Source organism: Sinocyclocheilus rhinocerous, unplaced genomic scaffold (genome assembly GCF_001515625.1).
Source record: "Sinocyclocheilus rhinocerous isolate Xijiao unplaced genomic scaffold, SAMN03320098_v1.1 scaffold576, whole genome shotgun sequence".
In the NCBI taxonomy this organism is placed as follows: Eukaryota; Metazoa; Chordata; class Actinopteri; order Cypriniformes; family Cyprinidae; genus Sinocyclocheilus; species Sinocyclocheilus rhinocerous.
The window spans coordinates 2,918,596-2,942,503 of NW_015662167.1; the positions used below are offsets into that span (position 1 = coordinate 2,918,596).

The 23,908-nt window shown below is 36.7% G+C and overlaps 1 protein-coding gene across 1 annotated transcript; it reads right to left on the reverse strand.

Annotated features, from left to right (window-relative positions):
* Positions 1-3,678: 3,678 nt before the first annotated feature.
* On the reverse strand, positions 3,679-19,069 carry LOC107727751 (lysine-specific demethylase phf2-like). Its single transcript, XM_016537710.1, has 23 exons — positions 19,064-19,069; positions 18,785-18,867; positions 17,712-17,797; positions 16,117-16,231; positions 15,727-15,887; positions 15,463-15,604; positions 15,093-15,279; positions 14,550-14,712; positions 14,373-14,460; positions 13,800-13,906; positions 12,473-12,564; positions 12,279-12,368; positions 11,798-12,127; positions 11,087-11,206; positions 10,206-10,321; positions 9,827-10,005; positions 8,987-9,054; positions 8,265-8,394; positions 7,803-7,976; positions 6,446-6,541; positions 6,253-6,362; positions 4,750-5,044; positions 3,679-4,533 (listed from the first exon to the last, which is right to left on the reverse strand). Exons 1-23 carry the CDS (start codon positions 19,067-19,069, stop codon positions 4,445-4,447), a joined length of 3,027 nt encoding a protein of 1,008 aa, XP_016393196.1. The 3' UTR covers positions 3,679-4,444.
* Positions 19,070-23,908: the final 4,839 nt, after the last annotated feature.

A 23,908-nucleotide genomic window follows, 5' to 3' on the forward strand; every position in this document is an offset into this window, starting at 1 on the left:
AAAAACATAAAAAACAAATAAAAAATTAACAAGTATGATTGTCCAAACTTTTGACTGTCAGTGTAAGATTTATTGAAATACATGGTAAATAAATCACTGCTTATTTATTAATCGGTTTAAACAGTATTGATATAAACTCTATAAAGATATTTGGCCACAGAACCCATGAATGAAAATGTAAGGGTTCGCTCTTAATGTTCTATTTTATATATATTCAGTTATTTTTTGAATATTATATTAAATTAAAGAGCTTAACCACCCATGTCCTTCCAAATCAGTCATACTAAATCTTTCTGAAATGGCACTGCTTTTTCTGATGTTAACTAACTGCTAAAACAATGTTTGCTAAACACTGCTGTGCACAGACAAACAAACTGGTGGCAGGAACAAGTTAGGCCTGATATACGGGCTTCTTCTGCAATTCCTCTCAGAGATAAACATCATTAATACGCTACAAAGTACTTAGGGGGGGACATGGGTGCTACTTTGCTGGGGGGTTTGGTTTACCGTGAAGCAATGAGCTGTGGCGTTTTCTGCGCTGCGTGTGATACGTGGCAGATGTCGATGACAAAATCGGCATTTTCATGTTGAGAGTGGAACCCTGGCACGTACTCCAACAATAACAAATACCTACTCAAATATGGTTTTATCCTAAATTATTTGAAATGTATGTCATGCCGTTAAGATTTATGTGGTATCGTGTGTAACGTTGAAGACCAAAGGAAAGAAATAAAGGAAAAAGTAAACATAAAAAATGTGAAATTGGTTGAGGCCACATTTTTACAGTAATTGTTTGCTTATGGACAATTGTTTTTGAACTAGGCTAACATTTTTCTGTATTTCCTCTCCAAATGAGCTCAAAAAAGACCCATCAATGACAAACCTGTCTTTTGTTTATACAGCAATTATCTATCATAAACTCACAGAAATTACATTTATTTTGATCTGTAAAAATCCTAACTGATGTCAGAAGTCGAGCAGATGTACCTGCCAACCCTTTCCGCAACAGACGTATTTATCTCCACCTGGTGGCTCTCTGCATGTTCACCTCCAATCCTTGTAAATCAGGGCAAGACGAGAGCTATGTTGAAAACGAGAACAATTGGAAGCCACTAAGAAATAAAGAAAAAAACACAGATAGACAATTTACACACAGAGCTAAAGGTATCATGAGTGCAATATTATTCTACACACGTAGGCCTGTCGCAATAATCAATATATCGACTTATCGCGCAATATATGTATATGACCTCAATCATTTTTAGTGACGCAATATATCGCCCATTATATTTACTTAAAAATTAATGTCACCATGTTTTGTACATTCCACTTGCGCCTGTGTCTTTTGCAGCTTCTCGTACATAACGTGGTGTAGTCATGAGGTGCTAGATCAAATTTAAAAAATGCTTCTCAGGGCTCGAAATTAACTTTTTTACTTGGTAGCACTGGTGCTCCCAACTTCAAAACCTTGTTACTTTGCACTTTTTGTTAGAAATTATTTATTTACTATTTATTCAGGTTTTTTAAGGTATCTAATATTCATTTATTATATATTCAGTGGCATAACATGGTCTTTAAAATGACAATAATATCGCTTATCGCAATTATTTCTGGGGCAATATATCCCACAACAAAAAGTTATCGTGACAGGCCTATACACACATCCTCTTACACATATGCACTGTTTCAAATAAATATATTAGAACTACACGACAGAGTCCAGCAACACGAATAAAGTATTAACAGTGTTGACCTCGGCTTGGTTCATGGTAATGATTTGGCCGGAGCCGCCGACTGGTGTTTTGGCTTTAGCTGTGTATTAATGAACAAGTGAACGCAAAAAGTGCAGCTTGGCTCCCAGTGGACAATGTGGTTCTAAATGGGTGGATTGTGTGCGAGTCGAGAGTTTCTCCAGGGCATCAGACCTGAATGGTACAGTAGCATGAGCCCATTTAAAAGTAATTACCACAGCATGTTCCAGAGAACGTGTGGAGCCCTGCCATTCCATATGAATGGTGGAAGAACATGTTACCAAAACTGACTTTTGTGTGCCGTTATGGAATGGGAACAGACTTAAATACATAACGAGTGACTCGTCGCATTTAGAAAAACAAATTATGCATGGGACAATGAAGCCTTATACAAAAGGTTAAAAATAAACAGCAAGAAAGGAAGACATTTGTGAAAACACATGACATAGATAGACAATAATTTAAAACGCATCTTTGTGAGTCAGATAAACAAAGTGCACTACTACAAATGTATCATTCACTGCCATGAAACAGTGGATGCATTTAATTGTTTGAACATATAAAAATAAACCACAACAAAGCAACACACATTTTGTACAAATAAAAACCTGAAATGGTTCCATTGACAAAGATTCTGAGTGTTTCGAATCGGAAAGGTGGATACAAGATTTACATCGGTAACTAAAACACTGCAATTTATGAACACAGTAAACCTGGTTAAGAATGTACATACTCTATTACCAAAATAAAACTGAAAATAGCTGCTTAATAATAATAACAATAGTAATGTAACATTTTGTATTGATGAGCAGTTGCACTTGATTTGATGAAAACAATAAAGACATTGTTTTGCTAAGACGAAAAAAAAAAGGAACTATTGCCCAATGTTAATGATAAAAGTGTCCTAAGGGGCTCACAAACTGATAAAATATTTAAAACAAACCTCTTAAGAATTATACAAGTATAAAAGGCTACAAACATTAATAAATTACATCACTGACACAGAAAACACTTCACAAGGTGCTAGTAAAATAACTTTAAAATCCATCAGGGGTATTTTAGCTCAAATGTCAGGCTGGTCGTAGAAACTTTGTTGATTTTTTTTTCCTTCTCCCCCATCATAAATGAATCATAATACACATGGTTTTCTGCATGTAAGGCCATATGAGAATAAATGTTACACTGTTTATTTTGTTCTCCAGGCAACACCTTTTGTCTAATATAACAGAATGAAATGAAAACAAAACAATGGTTAAAAAAAGTTCAGCTATTGTGTATCTAACAAAAAAAAAATTAAAAGGTAATGACTATTTCTATATCTTTATATATATATTTGTCTGTAATTAGCAAAAACTAGTAAAAATGTATAATGAAGTATTAAGGAAAAAGGATACAAAAAGTAGTCATTTAAAAAGCTATATACAGGCTACATTCTACATACTGTACTGTGAACAATATAAATGCATATTTCATTCTAGGGTAATTGGTGCTGCCTGTGAAACAAACAGAAGAGAGAAAGTATCCCCATGTAGTGAAATGTCATGGATGAGGCTTATCATCAGTGCTAGAGATCCCATTCATGTAGTGTTTCGTTGTTTTGCCGAGTGTTCTGTAACCGTAATAAGAGCTACGTTGTCAAACAATAAAAAAACAGTATGACATAAAACTGATTGTAGTATCAATGTCTAAAAACAACAGTAATATATAAATAACATTTTAAAAGACGTGCTAACAATTCATTTTATTTCATGTGATACGATGATTTGCTAAACCAACGGGGAAAATAAGATATTTCAACCATGTTATTTAGTGAAAATATGGTTTGTTATCGATATGCATGTTTAACAACTTGACAGTTTTTCCCCACAAAAACAAATTTTTTCCCTATATTTGTAGAAAAAAAAAAAGTTTTTTTTTTTTTTTTTTTTAAAGCTGTCGTTTTATAATAGCTGTGAAGATATACAATGTTACTAAAAATAAGAGTTCATATTTGTGCTTCACTGAAGTTTTGTAAGTGCCTTAGGGCTTCAAACTACCTAGGACATTTACAATTATATTCGGTCAATAAATATTATCTGCGATAGTGCTTAGCAAACAGAAAAGTACTTTTTCAGTTGTCCCGTGTAAAAATGCTTTTTTTGCTTAAGGATTAAGGAAAGTAAATTCCAAATGGGGGATATTAAAATCACCCACCAGTTACTGTGAAAATCGTCATGTCTTCAGTAATACTTGTTAAAAAATTAAAAAGACAATGATAAGCCACATCCAATAAGCAAAAATGAAATTCTTGTTTGCAACCTTCCACCAACCCTTTCCCCTCATCAAAACAATGCATGCAACTGGAATACATGCAAGGGATACTTTCTTTATCTTGGAATGACTGCTATGTACTGTATCTTATAATATATTAGCAACCCCTGATAAACTGATAGGTGTAGTAAAACAAGACAAATTCTTCTTACAAAATATTAATAGCAGGTATTCTGTACATTTTTAATATCTGAAAGTTATAAAGTAAAAGAAGAGGCAAAAACCTATCTGAGCTATGTTCTTCTTAGAAATTGAAAACTTGTGGGATCCTGTTCACGTTCCCGTCCGTTTCAGTCCTTATGCTCTCATCTCGGCTTGTCGAGGGAGGGAGGGATCAGTCCACGGGTCCATAAACGTCAGGAGAAAGTCACCCATTGTCCACGTTACAGCAGAAGCTTGCCGTTACGATGAATCTTTAAGATTTTTCCAAGTCTCTGTTTGGCCGTTGCCATTCCTTTCTTTAGCCGCTTGGCTGTGGGCGAGACGAGGCAAAATGGTTAGCATATGCAACAACAACTTTGCAACTCTGTGATCACGGCAATACATTATTAAGCCACAGCTGTGTCAATAAATTATTAAAGATCGCGAAATTGCAACTCTCATATTGGCCAGTGCAGCATAAACAAACCTTTAAACATGAATCGATACTCATCACAGAAGATCTTATTTATGTTTTGGCCAAAATCACCTTTGGCGTCTGTCGAGTTCCCACGTTCGACTTTTGGTGGCGGGACAGATGAGGTGTTCTGAGATGACGATGATGATGAAGACCGTCTCTGGCTGAGGAAGACTCCGGGGGCCATGGGTTGCGAGCTGCCGGCGGTCTTGCTCGTTCCAGTGCTGTACTCATGGTCGCCCAGGTTAGTCTCAGAGTCCGGGGTGGGTTCTGGAGAGCTGCTGTCCTGAGCGAGTTTGTGAGGCTCCTCTACAGCCACGGGCTTCTTTTTGGTACTCTTTTTCTTCTTCTTGATCTTCTGCTCCTCCTGTAGCAAGAACTAGTTAGTAGGGTCATTTAGCTAAATCAGTCTTAAGATGTTTCTATTAAAAAAATGGAAGCTATTAGAAAGGATTCAGAATTTCTTGGTATTCATCTCTTTTACTTTAATGACACTCGAGCTGCATGAACTCCACAAGTGTGTGTAAAACCTGAAGATCATGTTCTTCACAAGCTTGTCTTGTGCTTTAAGACACAAAGGAGTTCACATGGTCAATGCCACAAATTTGTGACCATAAACAGTGCAAGATGTTAAATATCTCTTCATTGTACATCAGAATCCAAAATCTAACCTTTCAAAATTATACAAACTATAATGTCCAGGATAAAATGTTCATGTGGTCTCAGGCATTTGGACTGTAAATGAATGGCATGGTGCAATGCAATGATTCCAAATGCAACATCCACAAAATTGTAAATAAATTAATTGTTTTACACAGTATTTACTAGGGCTATACGATTGGGGGGGAAAAGCTAATGCGATTTCTCTGGCAGTTTTAATTAGACTAGGTTTGCTGTGCTTGTTTGTAGGCCAAACTTTTGTGATTACCAATATCATTACAAAATAATATTAATAATAATAAAAACTATTATTATTAATACTATTTTATTCTGATTACTATTATTACTAACTAACATTCTTAAACCCCAAATTAATACTATTGTAATATTTCACTGTAAATATATAAAAAATGAGTATTTCAGAAAATTTTATAATTTTATTTTACAGTACAACTGTAAAATTACAATACTAATACTAGCTGTCTTCATTTTCAAATTTTAATCCAATTCAGCTTTTATTTTGTTGGAAAACCACAGCTTCTCATTTGCTGGTAACAGTAAGTGTATATAAATGCTTTTTATTACAACCTTGAGAAGGTGGTTGATATATATTCCCAAATACATGTTATAAGCGAACCAAGCTCAGAGCAGATGCAGAAATGGAGTTTGTGTAGTGCAGTATGAACTTTGAACGGAGCTGCTCCAAGACACTGAAAACAGTGGATTATGAGCTGCATGCATGGAAATGAACACTTTGAAACACGCACCACATGTATTTATGTAATGAATTAAATCACACTAAGCCATATTGCGATTTTAGCTTTATATACAGTATATTCATTGTGTGCATCCCTAGAATTTACTTCATTTAAGAATAGAAACATAATAAAATGTAAAATGTAATAAAGCATTAACCTGATGAGACAATTTAGCCGCCGCAGCTGCCAATCCTGTCTCTATGGACGCCACACGTGCTCCCTCCCGAGCTGGTCTCTCCTGTCGTGGTACAGTGGGCCCAACTCGTGCTGCAACAGTATGAATATAATCCCATGTGATTCAATTTACATTATAGTCAGATTCCCACCTGAAACTGTAAACTTTGCACTACCTGTTGGACTATATGGAGTGTCATCTGTATTTTTCCTTTTTTTCGATCTCGATTTGAAAATGGGACTGTCCTCCTCAGATTCCAGAGATGGATAAACTGGAAAAAACAAACAAACAGACAAACAAAAACACATCATTTTCATTTAATGCCATATCAGCATCTAAGGCTATACATGCATGGCAATTAATATAGAGTAATAAGAGTAATACATTTAAAATAATCATAACAACAACAATACTTCAATAGTTTAACAATATTATCTTTATAAGCAAACAAAACAAAAATAAATAAATGAAAATGCATGGTTACAAAAAGCAAAAGTTAGCTAATTCTACAGATACCACCATTTTCATTGCTTTTGGAACGTCTTCTCTTTTTGAAACGCCATATGCATGGTTTAAAGTCGCTAGAGAAAGCAATGTAAATGTGCGCTGTCGAAGCACATTAGTTTTAAACATATAGCTTTACATGAGAAAGCACCCTGTTTTTGCACTCCATAAACTACAGTGCTAAGTATTTTCTCATTGGACAGGATGTTTAGCGTGACACAGATGCACGGCAGCTGTTCCTTGCCCTGCCTCGGCCTGCATGCACCTAGCTTCTTTGAACTCAACTACTCAGGAACACGCAATTTCCAACAATTAAATTATCAAGACAAAGAAAAAAAAAATGTTTACAGAAAGGAGGAATGCCTGTGTGTTTGATAAAACTCTCTCTTAGTGTGAGTCCGAACGGGAATGTGCGTGCTAGTAATGACTAATTAGGGTATCAGATCAAAAAGCATTTAAAACAACAGTTTAAAACTCATGCTAATGGATTATTAACAGGCTACTAATGGTCTTGCTGTTCTTGGAATGGGTTCACAAAAGCTATAAAAGAGACCACTCAGAAGGGGGGGATTGAAAAGTTCTATCTGAGAGTAAACACGCCTGTCACTTTGCCGTGAATGAGAACCCCTAAGTCAAAATCAAACTCTAATCAGAACATTGATAGAGCAGATTTACACTGTTTGGCTTTGCTCTAAGGGCACCTAAGCAATTCCAAGTCATCATGAAACATCCTTGACAAATTGTCTCAGAGGAACTAATTGGTCTTGATAATAGTGCAAACAAGCTATCCAAGATGAAGGTATGAGAGAATTGCAATCTGTTCTCCAAATGGGTTCTTAAAGGGATAGTTCAGCCATTCCAAACCCTTTTTTCTTCTGAATCTTGGGGTCCAAGCAACATTACACAACTTAATTGTATGGACAACAAAACTGTGGACTTTTTTCGAAATATCTTTTGGGTTCCTCAGAAGAAAGAAAGTCAACTTTGTCGCTGTAAGCACAGTAAAAGTATAAGTTTGAAGAACTTACCGTAATCAGAATCCCTAAAGCAAGCTTCCAGGTGGTCCTGGTCATCATCGAACATGTCCAAACTGTCCACGCTGCTGCCTGCCGTGTGAGCCGAGAAGACTATTGTGTCCACATCTGCTTTTGAGCTTGAGGTATCCAGCAGAAAATACAGATTTAGCCTGTGCAGATTACCACCTATTAAGTGAAAAGCGTATTCAAAAAATTTATAAATACTATAATAATATATAACTAATACTAAAATAACACTGGTGATATCCCAAAAATGTGAAAAAACAAAAACAAACAAATTTTGCACTTTCAGGGAAAAACAGATAGTTTACATAAAGTCAAAACAGTAACAAACTAAAAAAATTTTTATAAAATATTGAAATATTCTACATATTATAGTATAATATTTTAATATTGAAAACATTACACACATCACCTTTAAACCACCATAAAAATGTTTGATGTCATTTCCACTGCACAGGAGATCCAGAATCCCAGCTGAACTGCCTCCTTTATTCTTAGAGACCTTGGAGTTACGACCTTTGACCTCTGTCTTGGCCTCTGTGTCTATGTGGAGAGATTCCTCATCTGATGAATCTGGACTCTGAAATAACAAAAGTATAAACACACTCCATTTCACATAAGCTGGTAAATGTTTTGCCTTAGCAAAATACTAATATACCCTGACCTGAGCACACTTATGTGCATAGACATTATGAAAAGTAGACATGATTTTTCTTAGGTTTGTGGTATTTTATTGGTATATCCTGTAACCTTCTGTAACCCCTAAAATAGTTTGCCTGTAGGCCTCTGTCGTGATTAACTTTCTCACTCTCATTTGATTCAGTCCACAGCTATTTCCTTCCATCACTTTTGAGGTGATATTTGGCTCCGTCTTGCAGCTTGCTCTCTTTGATTTGTGCCGTATGTTGGTTTAAGTCAGAACATAATGGGTGAATTATTACAAGCCGAGAACATCAGCGCTATGATGTTTTAAATGCATCCAGAAGGATTTAATCAGCTACTTCGTGAAATAAAGATTGGAGATTTAGATTTTGTCCTAATTTCTTCCTGTTTACTGTCAATCAGCCTTTTAATGTTATTACCACTGTCTGATTAAAGAGAAATATTATTAATATTATTGATGTTCTGTTAAATAACACTGGACCGGCTATCTAAATAGAGTTTATGCTCACCTTCATGTCCGACTGTTGTAGCTTTGGCTTTTTCGCTGGCTGAATGGGCTCTTTGATGTTTGATAAAACTGTAAATAGCATCAGACGTTCAGCATTATTCTCACACAGCATGAGATGAAAGTTAAAAGACAAGTGTATCTCTTATAGGCAGGCCAACATGGAATCGGTGGTAGAGGATTTCCACATAATCTGAATGGCTGTCACTCACAAATTTCTACATATGCATCAGCCAGGGAGCAAAATTAACACTGCCAAATACAAGCAAAAACTGTCATTAAATTAAATGCACAGGACAGTAACTGCAACTTTATCTGGAAATTTACCATCTAAGGTTTAACTAGGATTTTTTTTTTACTACATGTGGTAACACATGTGAAATAATCATAATCTACTAATGCAAGAAAAATAAATCAAAAAGCAAAATAATTCACTGTTATTAGGACAACATATTACTTCTTAAAAACTATTACATTTTTAATATTTAATATATTATTAAAATAATGAAAAACAGATCATTGCCCATAAGAATTATTCATGACCAGTCAAATTTGACTTAATTCACTCGTCATTGGCAGATTTAATTTTGGGCCCTTGCTCCGCCCCTTTTGTGTTTGTTTATTAAATATTTTTGATTATACTTTCAGATACCAATAAGACTATAGTACTGTTTAACACTCATTTCTGTAGTCTTTCGCCTAAAATCAGTGTAAAAAATACAACAGAAGTCTGCAGATTCCATCTGGGCCTGATTATAAAGTCTATAATCATTTTTGCTCTTAAATGATGTTTTATTTAATCAGAAAATCACCCTGACCCAGATCGCATATCATGAAACCTTACAGGAAAAGTCTCTCTTGACTGCGTTCTTTTTCCTCCTGATTGGGAATTCGTCAATCTTAAGCTCCCCCTCATCAGAGACATACTCATACTCGTCTCTCACGGGCTTGGGTTTTTCTTCCTTTATGTTCTGTATTGAGCCAAAAACACTCGAATTGGTCTGGGTCTTGAGCATCTTTGATCTGAGAAAGCCAGATGATGGAAAAGAACATTAGTTGGATTGTCAGAAGAGACAATCTGGTGCAAAAACACAGAATTGCTCAAAATTAGGGCTGTCAACTGAATTAAAATATTTCTAAATGATTAGTATAATGAAATAATTTTTATTAAAATCAATAAATGTATGAAATGTCAGAATTAAGTTCAATACAACTGCACTTACCCCAACAACTTCTTATTCGACAATGAAAATGAAAATTTATTGTCTTTATGGCTGAGTAGACTTTTGTCAAATTTGTGCTCTTCTTCCATTTTCAATAACGAATCGGGTTTGCTATTCTGAAAGATGAAAAGAAACACCAAACGACAATCAGTGCTTTGAAACTCTTCCCGTCTCACACATTTCACAGGTCTTCGCTGTCAGCCTCTATCTGTCAGCCTCATCCACTGTGATCAGACGTCAAAGACTGAAGCCATTGCGGCTGATGACCTTGAAGACTATCTAGCAGAGACTCCTCTCCATCTGCAAATGTTTGGCAAGCGGCAAAGGAGCACTCAGATCAGGAGACTTGGAGCAACTACAAACATTCCTGGGCTGTCTGGCATTGAATTTTCCTCCTTGAACGAAAGCCCTGTAATGCCTTCCGTTCACCAGAATTAAGCTTTTCCTACAAAAGCCATCCCATGTTATCCAACAATAATGACACAACACACTCATTTTTAGAGCAGAAAGGACGGCATATGTAAATACTTAGCTGGCATGTCGGGGATATGACATAGCATTACAGCATTAGGTAAACTCTGAGCCTGGGTAAAGGGTTCTGCAGATTTGATGAGCCCAGAACAGAGAGAGTGACTGAGCCGCAGAGTTATTTCTGCTGATTGCTTTGATCTGAAACGTGTAAATCACTTCTGGAGGATCTCAAAGCCCTATGTGCTACTTTTCAACTTGTCGGGGTTTGATATCATTTGCATGGATTTTCAAAGCTTCGCTCTAGCACTGATCTATGTTGCAGTGGAGGAAATCATTACGCTTGTGTTACACCACGACCCAGAGTTATTCATTACAGTTGTTTCCTTATATTGTAAATCTAACAAACTTACCTTATATTTCCATTTGGCCTCCGTCTTGTTCTTATTATGCTCTCGAATCATCTTAAACTTATCAACGTCATTCGGTTTACTCATCTCCCTCTCCATGATACTCATCCCAGTCTTTACCAGCTGTGTAATGTGAGAGACAAGAAAAGTTGGACATTATAAATGGATTAAAGTGCATACCGAGAGTTCTAAAGATATTCACCATATATTCACAATGATTCTGCTAGTGCAGCATCATTACATATTGTTCATGTTCAGTTTATTTCAGTAAACCGATTCAAAACTGTTACTGGAAGTTAGACATTTCTACCGTTACAGAAGATTTATACTTAAAATAATCCTATTCATCAAAGAATCCCAAAAAAATATATCAGTTTTCAAAATTGATTATAATAAGATGTTTCTTGAGCACCAAATTAGCATATTAGAATAATTTCTGAAGGATCATTTGACTTTGAAGACTGGAGTAATGATAGGATCACAGAAATATAAAACTATAAAATATAAAACAGTTATTTTAAATTGAAATTATATTTCACAATTTCACTGTTTTACTGTGATCAAATAATGCAAATAACATTTGAACAGTAGTTTTTTTTTTTTTTAACGAAATTTTTACTGCATTTTACTTATTTTTTTGTTAAAATACACCCTTTCAAGTAATTTCAAATACATAAATATATATGGAATATCATAAGGCTGAAAAAACGTTACTTTTTTGGGCTGGTCCATCTTGTTCAGGATGTCCTTTGCATGGGATTCAAGAGCTGCCAGACTGGAGGGCTTTTTCTCAGGTAAAATACTTTCTTTCGCTTTCTTTGCTTTCTTTTTGCCACCTTCTTTTATTTTGGGTTCCTTCGGTGGTTTGGGTGCCTTGGGGATTTTGGGTGGCTTTGTGGCTTTCTTCCTGGCTGGCTTATCTCTTGGAGGGGTGGAGATGTGGGCAGGGGACATGGGCTCTTCTGGTTCTGATGGAGCAGACGGGGGTTCCTCTGCCGGGGGCTTCGAGTTGCTGGGTTCATTCTTTATGGCTTTTGTTGCGTTCTGAGTCAAAGACACAGAAGTTGTCAACCATTACTGATTCTGACAATAGTTGATTCAACACGTTCAAAGACATTCTACATAATAAAAATCAAGATCATATCTGAATAAATGAGAGTAAAGACAAGTCTCCAACGACTTTGCAACGTCTCACCTCTGAAATCCGAATCTCTTTGGCAAGGTCTTTAATGAGCTGTGGTGGCTTCATGTTTTCTGGAAGCTCGTCCTCATGTTCTAAAAGAGCCTTTGGAAAAAGACAAAAGCAAGAGTCACGGTCAAGTTACATTATTTAAATCAGCAAAACTAGTACAGAATATCGAAAATAATACAATTTATAGCAAGATGTACCTGTTTTTTAGTCCACGATCTGAATGCGCCGTTGACAATTTTGGCACCGTGTACCAAGTAAGGAGGTGGCTGTTTGTTTGCCTTATGTAAACCTGCAACATGATCAGGAAATTTTGCATCAGAGTCCATTATTCCCATCTAGATCCAAACACTCATCTAGTGCCGTATAAGTAACATAGAAAGGGCTGTTTTCTAAATAGGCGAATTGGTGAAAGGTCCAACTTTCCTTAAATCATTAGCAGCAATGCATAAGACCGTGGTCGCCCTGTCAGAAACGCTCAGAGCATGAAACTCACTGAAAGAAATGGGGAAACATTACACCAGAAATAAAAATGGACTACATTTTCAACCGAACCCATTACTGTTCAATAACAAAGGCCATTCATATATCAAACTGATTACTTCAATCCAGAGCGGCCCAAAAACAGTCATACGCCTTTTTGGAGCACCGGCTTCAACATTGATTACATTGGACTGGATACACAGCCACTACAGGAAATATATTCCACACTGCATTTAAATTAATAACATGAACATAAAGTGAAAGCTGAAACACTGAAATAAGAAGAGAAGCAATTGAGCTGGCAGTGGCCCAGTCGGCCTGCTGGGCCAGGGGCCAAGGACTTTTTTTCCCTCTACCTGAAGTCACACACGAGAGTTGAACCCTTGAAAAGATGACCTTGAAAGCCGATTCCCCCCTCTGAACATCAGATAGCTCGGAGACCAACTGCGGTCCTTTTTGCAATGTGCGCTCTACAGCAATCTGGCAAAATTAAGTAACGTGATGGGGTAAAATGGTGGAAATATAAACACGCAGTCCAAGGCCAGATGAGGGGAGTTTAAACACCAGGTTGTAATGGAGCAAGTGATTCTGCCTTTTTAAGCTAATCATCTGTGAACTCCACGATGCACCGATCTAATGACTGCAATAATATACCGCTATCCAGACCCTCCTCATCTGCTCAGCAGACCCCTTCCAGGATCACGCACGAAGCGAGCGAGAAGGAAGCCATTTGAGTCTACCTTACGACATTAGATCTTTTTATTTCCAGTCCCAAAGTTCACTGTTATGGATCAATCTTGTGCTGTGCAGGATGGAAAGGCAATTTTTGAAAGCAAAACCTTTGAAGCCACTTCAGGGTAGTCACACATGGGAGCTTTGCTGTGAATGATTTAAGTTTGCAATAACGTAAATGGTTGCCGTGAAGTTGACACTTTGCACTTTTTTACTTTTAGTTTGGTGAAACTACAAAACGAACTAAAAATATATATATTTTTATATATAATTGTTTTCATTTATTTTTAATACTTTTTATGAATTGCTCACCTTTAAACCTCTCAAGGTAGTATTTCCCCACATACCAACATGCTGTTTCGAAGTTTGGAAATGGAGTGAGGCTGGCAACTTTGAGTCTTTTTTCCACCTCATATGCCCTGAGTGGAGAAGCAAAGAGAGGATTACTGAAAAGTGTGCCTTGAGAGGAAATCGTGGTCTCACACATGTGAAAAATGCACTTCAGAAGGCAAAAGCATATGCTCTTGACTTCCCCTCTTTTTTTTTTCCCTTGCTACAGAGGCTTGAAAGTGCTAAGAATAGAACAGGGAATGTTTGATGCTTGAGTGCTTCAATTGCATCACTGTCCACCAGTTGTCATTGCATGGCAAACTGCATGGAATAACTTTCAAATGGCAAACATTAGGCCTTTATAATTCCACATAATAATCCCAGTACACATCCACCCCACTATACTTAATATATTTACAGTTCTATATATGTATGCATAGTTTAAACAACAACCTGATACTGAGATATACTGCTAATCTAACAATGCATCAAATGCAACATTTCTCTCACTTTGACGCATTGTCTTGAGCAGATTACTTTGAGCAGACCACTGACCTCATTTGCATCTCCACACTCAGACTGTGGACAAAATGCCCAGAGAAGGCTAAGCAGTCTACAGGAGTCAGTATTGCATTAATCCAACCTGCCATTAAATACAAAACAAGGCAATGTTGTTATCTAAGAACTTCATGAAGTCATTTACAAGTAAAAATGATTAAAAAATAATCTCACCTGATGGAATGAAAAGCGTTTGCCCTTGTTTCAGTGTGCACTTGTAACACTTGTCCACTTGGTCAGCAAAAAACATCTCGCTGTGGTTGGAGGAGGACCTCCAGCGCTCGTATAGAGAAAGGTTGGCAGAAGTGGGCTTGATCAGAAAGAAGATTTTCTCTCCCTTTACAACACACAGATGAAATATAAAGTTCAACATCCACTATGCAACAGTATATTCAATGGCTGAATGCAGTGCTTGATCATTTCAAATCAAGTATTCAAGAGAACAATGTAATAAAGCCAATCTTATGTACTAAATTGACTAGTTAATTATTGACTACAATATAAATTAGTTACTCACACAAATTACGACTTTTGTTTTACTTTACACCATATTAATAACTGATGAATTCATTAATCAGTAAATTACATACTTTAAAATCATTTATAAATACAACACTTCCTTAAGTAAAATCATGGTAAGCGTTAAGAATAATGAATACAAATTTGAAATACTTTTAATTTTAGCAATAACATTGAGATATAACATGCAGGAGTCACCTTAAGTACATGATACCACACAGAGGCACCTCCACACTCAATGTGGAAGTCTGTGTAGCTGTCTTTCACACATATGAGACAGTATTTGGACACTTTGGGCTTCCCCAACAATGCATCGTCAGGCCAGTAATTTTCCACCCAGGATAACTTCCGAACTATTTGCGGACTCTCAACAATATCGGCCATTCTAGAGACATAAAAGGAAGAATAGTAAATACTCCTGTTACCAAATGAAATGACACACATTAATATACTGACATCTGGAGTGTGTATTGTACTTAATATTGTTGCTTTGTTGTTACATGTATCTGCTGTAAAATGTGAACATTTACATTTTTCATTATTACTTAGAAAAAAAACTGAAGCTTACCTTGTGTCTGAAAACTCTAGGTTGATCACATTTAATACTTTCTTTCTGTTTGTGCTGTAGTAAAAATCAACAAATTCTTTCAACTTCATCTGGCTTTGTGTCTGTTTGGTCACATCGACAACATCTACAAGAACATCAGGTCCTTTGAACGAGAAAAGTTACAAATCAATTAGAACATAAACATATTGCACATACAGATATACTTCCATACTAATCATCAAAAAAGAGGAACATTGGTTTTATCATACCTCATAAAACACTTACCAACATAGTTTTCCACATCACTGACGTAGAACGTGGGTGCAGGCATAGCCATCCCCAGCCCATCTTTCTTCTGGATGAGAATTGGCTCATTGAATCCATTCTCCTCAAGGTAGTCCAACGTCATCTGACTTCCAGACAGCTTGACCACCACATCTTCTGCACTGCAGTGGAAAACAAACCGTCAGCATGTTACCTACACAATTTCTCCAAGACATCATACTGGAATCTTCATCAGTTCACATGTCTGGTGGAAAAGTTCAGAGCCTGAGCAAAGCTGATCATGGAGCGCCATCTACTGAACACTAAATGAACTGAAGGACTTGGACTTTATCAGGAGCACTGGCCCTTTAAATTCTTCACTGGCAGGATCTTCACAAAGGTGTACTGTACCTGGGGAATGTCCTGCTGCGCAGCTCTTTTATGAACACCTGACTGCCGTTTTGAACCGGTCTGACGTCTCCACTTTGCCCCGTGTCATGCTTATTCCAGCTCTTTTTCTTTTTCACTGTTAAAATTGTAAACAGGTGAAACCAGCCAAATCAAGATCAGACACCACGAACACAATATACTTAAGTCTTTTTCATTGAAAACAGTTACTTAATGAAGCAAAAAAATAACAAAAACGTTTGCAAGCTGCAGAAGCAAAAGCATAAGTGTACGAGTGTGTACAGAAGATAAGAACATTTTAAACATCAACATAATGGTTTGGTTTGTAACCAAAACTTTGTCATTTTAAAGTGAATTGTTTTCGTAAATCTAAATTCAGTAGGAGGTCTTTAATGGGATAAGTCTACTTTAGTTGTAAATCAATTTTATCACTTTTCTAAAGCTTGTTTTCATTTATTAAAGTGTTGGATTGATACAATAAATAAAGACCCTCATCTTTTTTTTGTACAAAAATATAATACTGAAAATGATGATTAATTAAAATATAAATTAAATCCAAACAAAGAAAGAAAAAAAATACAATACACCAGTAACATTTTAGAACATTATTTATTATAACATTATATGTTTTATATTTTAATATATTTTTAAATGTAATTTACTCCTGCAATAGCAAAGCTGAATTTTTAGCATCATTACTCCAGTATTCAGTGTCACATGATCCTTCAGAAATCTCTAATATGCTGAATTGGTGATCAAGGAACATATTATTATCAATGTTAAAAACATTTGTGCTGCTTAATATTACATATACTTATGGTAGTGTGTGTGTATACAGTGGTGGCCAAAATGATTAGAACACTAGTATTTTCACCAGATAAAAAATGGTTTTAAGTGGGTTATTTCTATCTTTTGCTGTGTGTCAGTAGGAAATATCATTCATTCATTTTGCCATTAATTGTAATAATCCAGCGAGATTTTTGTTTGCACATGGAGTCTGAAAACAGCCAGTGCTCCACACAGAGATCTGATCTCATCTTCATCCAGAACAAACTGAGACAGACTAAATCCAGAAGAACTGTGGCAACGTCTCCAAGATGCTTCAAGAGACCTATATATGAATAATGAATTATATATAAACAATGAATTAACTTGAGCTGAATAGCAACACTTTTGCCTTTTATAGAGCTGCTTATAGCTGAACTGAACACATTTAATAATTGATGAATCAACACTGAGCTGAATAATAACCCCATTGTTGTTTAAAATTGAACTTTGTCTCATTTGACTGTTAATATGAATAATGAATTATATATAAACAATTAATTAACTTGAGCTGAATAGCAACACTTTTGCCTTTTATAGAGCTGCTTATAGCTGAACTGAACACATTTAATAATTGATGAATCAACACTGAGCTGAATAATAACCCCATTGTTGTTTAAAATTGAACTTTGTCTCATTTGACTGTTATTTTCTTGTTTATTACTGTAAAGCTGCTTTGAAACAATCCGTATTGCATACAGCGCTATATAAATAAAGGTGACTTGACTTGAGTAACACCTAATTCATTCACAGTATAAATGAAAGATACTTGCAGGTGGATTTGCCGTGGGTCTTTTCACAGTTAGGACAGTGATAGATGTCAATATCTGGTGCTTCATCTTCATCCACTCCCACACAGCTGTAACAACAAACAGCATATCAGAACTGAGTTAACGGCAAATAAAATCTGGTTAATCATGGTTCTGTAAAACATATATACTGTGCCTACACAAGTACTCAAAGATCTGGTTCTAATAGAATCATACTTCACTGACAGCCATTCAAAATCAGCCATGGATTCTGATGAAATATTCCGAATGGGAATGTTAACAGATGGCTTTCTCCAATCATTATCTACCCACTGCTATTTTCCAGGCCATGGCTGCCCCTTAGAGAAGCCCTAGTGGTCTGCTTTGTTTGGCAGGCTCAGGCCACATGTCCTGAGGTTTTGGAGGTCCGAGGCCCCAGGGAACCGTCCTGGTCCATAATCCAGTCCTGCACGGTAGGAATGGTGCGTTTCCGATGATGCACAGTGTTCAATATTATAATAATTTCTTACATTTATATAGCGCTTTTCTGGGTACTCAAAGCGCTTTACATGGAAGGGGGGGGATCTCCTCAAACACCACCAGTGTGCAGCATCCACCTGGATGATGCGACGGCAGCCATAGTGCGCCAGAACGCCCACCACACACCAGTTTATTGGTGGAGAGGAGACGAAGCCAATCAGTAGATATGGGGATGGTTAGGAGGCCATGATGGTCAAGAGGCCAATGGGCAAATTTGGCCAGGATGCACAGAGTCAGGACCTCGGTTTAACGTCTCATACAAAGGACAATGCTTTTTTTACAGTATAGTGTGCCCGTCACTATACTGGGGCGTTAGGACCCACACAGACTGCAGGGTGAGCACCCCCTGCTGGCCTCACTAACACCTCTTCCAGCAGCAACCTAGTTTTCCCAGGAGGTCTCCCATCCAGGTACTGACCAGGCTCAACCCTGCTTAGCTTCAGTGGGCAACCAGTCTTGGGCTACAGGGTGATATATGCTGCTGGTATACGCCAAATATGGCATTTAGTCTGATGGCCAACAAGCTCAACTTTTTTCCAGCTGGCTTCAGAGTCTACCACATGCCTTCTGGCAAAACTACAACTGAGATGTCATGTGAAATTTTTAACAGTGGCTTTCTCTTCACCACTGTCCCATTAAGCTGTTGAAGCACCCAAGCAACAGTTGTTGTATCACAGTCACTTCAGAGTTGTCAGTAGTCACTTAGTGGCCCTTGACTTCACACAAGTGATCTTCGTTGAACTATTTGTGTCTTGAAAACCCAACTGAGTGCACTAGCGTGTCATATTAGAGGGACAGTCCACCCAACAATGAAAATTCTGTCATCATTCACTCACCCTCATGTTGTTCCAAACCTATTCTTTCTCCTGTGTAACACGAACGAAGATATTGTGAAGAACTAAAAAGTGTTGGTTCCCATTCAACTCCATTGTATTATCAAAAACATACAATGGAAGTCAATAGGAACCAAAACAAACCAACATTCTTTAAAATATCTTATTTTGTGTTCCACGGAAAAAAGAAAGTCATATAGGTTTGGAACAGCATGAGGGTGAGAAAGTGAGGAAATTAGAATTTTCCTTTTCTCTAATTTTCATATTTTTTATTATTTCACATCTGTTTTATATTGACATTACAAGTCTGATCAGTAGCAAAAATAAAAACAAAAACATTTCAATGGTGTAAATGAAGCAAACATGAAAAACCTCCCAGAAGCGCAAAACTTTTCATAGGCACTGTATGCATTTTTGTCACCCCATCTGCAGAGCAAATGTTCTCCCTATAATAATATAAACCCTATAACACATTCCTGCCATTAGGAGGAGCTGTTCACGGGTCATGAGTAAATACTGAATTGGGAGTGTCCACTATGGCTCTCCTCCAGTGGTATAATTACTACATGCAGTCATATGAATATCACACATGCTGTCCACTCAGATGGTGGGTGGTGTCAGCACCCTTGAATCATAGCAAAAGTGAAAGAAGCCAAGTCTCACTGAGTCTCAGTACAACGAAGAGTGCATGTGGGTGTGAAGGGTCAAACCGCCCTCTCGTGCATCAGGATTAGCAGTGAAATACACTCTTCGACTTTCCTCAGCTAATCCTTATCATGAGCATCTGCATGCTGCCATTAAGAGGCCAATCCCTTTTCGATTTTAAAGGAGCAGTTTACCCAAAATTTTATATTGTTCAGTTATTTATTCACCATTATGTAATTCCAAACCCTTAAAAAAAATCTAATTTTGTATTCCACATTTTAAAAAAATCATTTAATGTACATATGTAACATGTTTTTGATAGTAGTCTCAATGTTTGTATATAATAATAATTTAAAAAGTATCATTTAAAATGAAATGAAAAACATAGTAAAAGCATAATATTTTGAAATATGAAAAAAACGTTTTCTAATTTAATATTGTTTAAAATGGCATACTCCTGTGATGGCAAAATGTGATGGTGAAGCTGAATTTGCCATTTTTACTGTTAGAGAACACAAAACATGTTTTTGATAGTAGTCTCAATGTTTGTATATAATAATAAAAAAAAAAAGTATCATTTAAAATGAAATAAAAAACATAGTAAAAGCATAATATTTTGAAATATGAAAAAAACGTTTTCTAATTTAATATTGTTTAAAATGGCATACTCCTGTGATGGCAAAATGTGATGGTGAAGCTGAATTTGCCATTTTTACTGTTAGAGAACACAAAAGTAGATTTTTTTGAAGAATGTTCATGCAACAATAATTTATAACAACCACAGTGGTCAAGATCCAAAAAGCACCAAAAACATTAGAAAATAATATGTATGTGCTATATTACTTGTGAAGTACACTGTGAAGGTTCTTCAAAAAATCTCTACAGGAAAAAGGGTTTAACAACAGAAAGGTGAGTAAATAATAAGAGAATATTAATTTTTGTGTGAACAGTTGCTTTAAGACTGAATAGACAAAGCTTTCTCTCTGTCAAATTACATTCAATACAACATGTCTCATTGTGCAACCACCTGCGATGGATCCGCAGTAGAGCACATGATGATGATGCTTATTTACAGGGCCATTTTGTATGTTAAGTGTCAACAGTCCTAGGAGAAAGTCTCAAAACCACTTTCCGGAAATAGTTGCGTCTAAGAAAGCATCTTCTTAAAAGCAGCAACGACACCTTCAGTACCTCAATGCAGTTCTTGTACTCTATTTCATGCTTGAATTACAAGAAAGTAGCATGATCAACAGTGTAATGACAACTAGACTACTAGAGTCACATCGGTCAAAAGTCAAGAAAATTCAGAGGAAAAAAAATAACAACTGGAAGGCCATTCAACAAAATGAATCAGGCATGAGGCCTTCCCTGGAAGAACATGACTGGATTTTCACTCTGAGACAATGTAAATACGCACTGTCATGACAGACCAAAAAAAACAACAACAAGCCAAATACAAAGAAAAAACACTTTCTATTAAGAGTTTTGGTAATTTGCAGTACAAAAGATTTGATCAGCAAATACAACAACAACAACAACAAAGCATTATGGAATGTACCATGATATTATGGCAACTCTAAATGATTCTCCATGTAAAGTCATCCTCAAGGCAGGTGCAGTTAGTGTGTTATTATAACTTATTTAATAAACTTGCACAATAGTCCAAAGCTGCTCTGTCACAGACTAGCTATTATCATTAATGGGACAAATGTAATTTAGGATCTGATGTGCCTCTTGTAGCTGGCATCCTGCCCTGTGAAAGAAGGGAATGATATTATTCATTACCACCTGAGGAGTCGAGAGCACACACCCACAACCACAAACATCAGCATGTGTTTCAGTGTGTGTGTGTGTGTGTGTTTCAGACGGCAGTGTTAAAAAGCGTCTTCATTTCTGTTCGCCTGCCAGTAAGCTTGTAGAAATCATTATATCAACATGTTTACTCTTGATGGAAATTTATGCTGATCATAGAGGAACATTTTGGAACTGATTAAACATTTATAATATATTAAAGATTAAACATATATAACATGTATAAATACTAGGACTGTTATATGATTAATTCAGGCAACAACAGGAAGATGTAATATTGTGGAAGTGGAACTTCTTATTAATATCTTTGATGATGATGCTCATCTGTCATCTGATCAGTTTAAAAAAGTTGTTTCTAAGAGTAAAAAATTATGAAGTAGCCTTGTAGATAAGCTTTAGGTCCCATGGCTGCAAAGGGGTGAAAGTGAGGTAAAAGGTGTGAGTTCACATGCCGTGTAACCTTAAAGCAGGGGTGCCCAAACTCGTTCCTGGAGGGCCGGTGTCCTGCAGAGTTTAGCTCCAACCCTAATTAAACACACCTGAACCAGCTAATCAAGCACTTATAGGCATACTAGAAACTTCCAGGCAGGTGTGTTGAGGCAAGTTGTAGCTAAACTCTGCAGGACACCGGCCCTCCAGGACCGAGTTTGGGCACCCCTGCCTTAAAGGGATCCCACACTTTTTGACCTATACATTTCTATGGATGTTCTTTTAGCTTTCCAGTAATCTGTGGTAAGTATTTTTACAAACCATTTGGACTCATTGATTTGAAGATTCCTGAAAAGAAGAAGATATAATTATGGCTTGTCTTCATAATTTAAACCCAAGCACTGAAATATAGCCATACACCCATTTATAGCCAATGAAATATGACATAGAGCAAACTAGAAAAAAAATGTATATTCATTATATGAATTCCTTTTTTTTTCAGGCCTGGAAAACACAACTTTTTTTTACAGTGTACAAATGGCCAGCTGGAAGTCACTTTGAATGAAAGAACTGACAATTCAAAAATATTAGCCAGGCCAAAAAAAGAAAAAGAAAAAAAGAAGAGCTTATCAGTTGAATTCTGTGCAATGGATTTACAAGCAGTCAAGTGTGTTTAATTAAGCTGAGTGTATTACACTCCTATTAGGGCTGCACAATTAATAGAATTTCTAATCGCAATTACAATTATGGATGCCACAATTACGTAATCGTTCAAAGCAGCAATTAATCGTTCAAAGTCCACTTATGTTATTCTGCACGCTTAAGATATGTTTTTTCTTTCTACATGTGGATGGGGGCAGCAGGAACCTCCCGTAACACAAACTACAGCGATATGAAGAGCCGCGGAGCTGCTCCTACGTCCATTCGAACGTTCCCCTGATCCGACGTTACAATGTTACGATGTTAAAATGTTTCCCGCGCTGCATTGACGTGTGCATGCCCCCTGGTGACTATACGAGAGCCGAGACTTTCATAAAGCCCAAGAAAATGCATCCTTTCATTGTAATATTGTTACGTCAGTCTACAAGAAGGGAAAAATCGCTTCGGTCATGCTGGTCCAGATGAATGGAGCTCATTAAACGCTGCGGCTGCTTCGCAGGGTTTCCCGGGACGATAGAAAGACGAAAATCCACCGCCAGGGATCTCCAGCCAACCGTCGAACCAGCTGCAGCAGAGTCTATGACACGTTAATAAGATCTCATGCAGTTATGGCACAGAAGTGAAAGGAATATAAGGACAGAGGGTTAGTTCAAATTTTGACAAGCTCCTCATTTTAAATTGCAGCTAGATATTATTAATAATGACTAGTTATTATTACACGCATACATCCATTATATATATATATATGTACTTTGAATAGCGTAATATTTGTGGCACACTTTGTGACCCTGGACCACAAAACCAGTCATAAGGGTCAATTTTTCGTAAATGACCCCGTTCAAAAGTTTACATACGCTTGATTTTTAATACTGTTTGCTTACCTGAATGATCTGCAGCTGTGTTTTTTTTGTTTAGTGATAGTTGATTATGAGTCCCTTGTTTGTCCTGAACAGTTAAACTGCCTGCTGTTCTTCAGAAAAATCCTTCAGGTCCCACAAATTCTTTGGTTTTCCAGCATTTTTGTGTATTTGAACCCTTTCCGACAATGACTGTATGATTTTGAGATCCATCTTTTCACACTGAGGACAACTAAGGGACTCATATGCAACTATTACAGAAGGTTCGAATGCTCACTGATGCTCCAGAAATTGTTTTCAGTCTCTCCAAACCAAACCAAGACATCAGATGTTCAATTTGCATCTGAAGTAAATGTATCTTGATTTAAGGACGCTAATATATCTGTACAGGAAAAAAAAAAAAAAAAAAAAGAAGTGCAGTGACTGAAAGCAATCGCTTCAATTA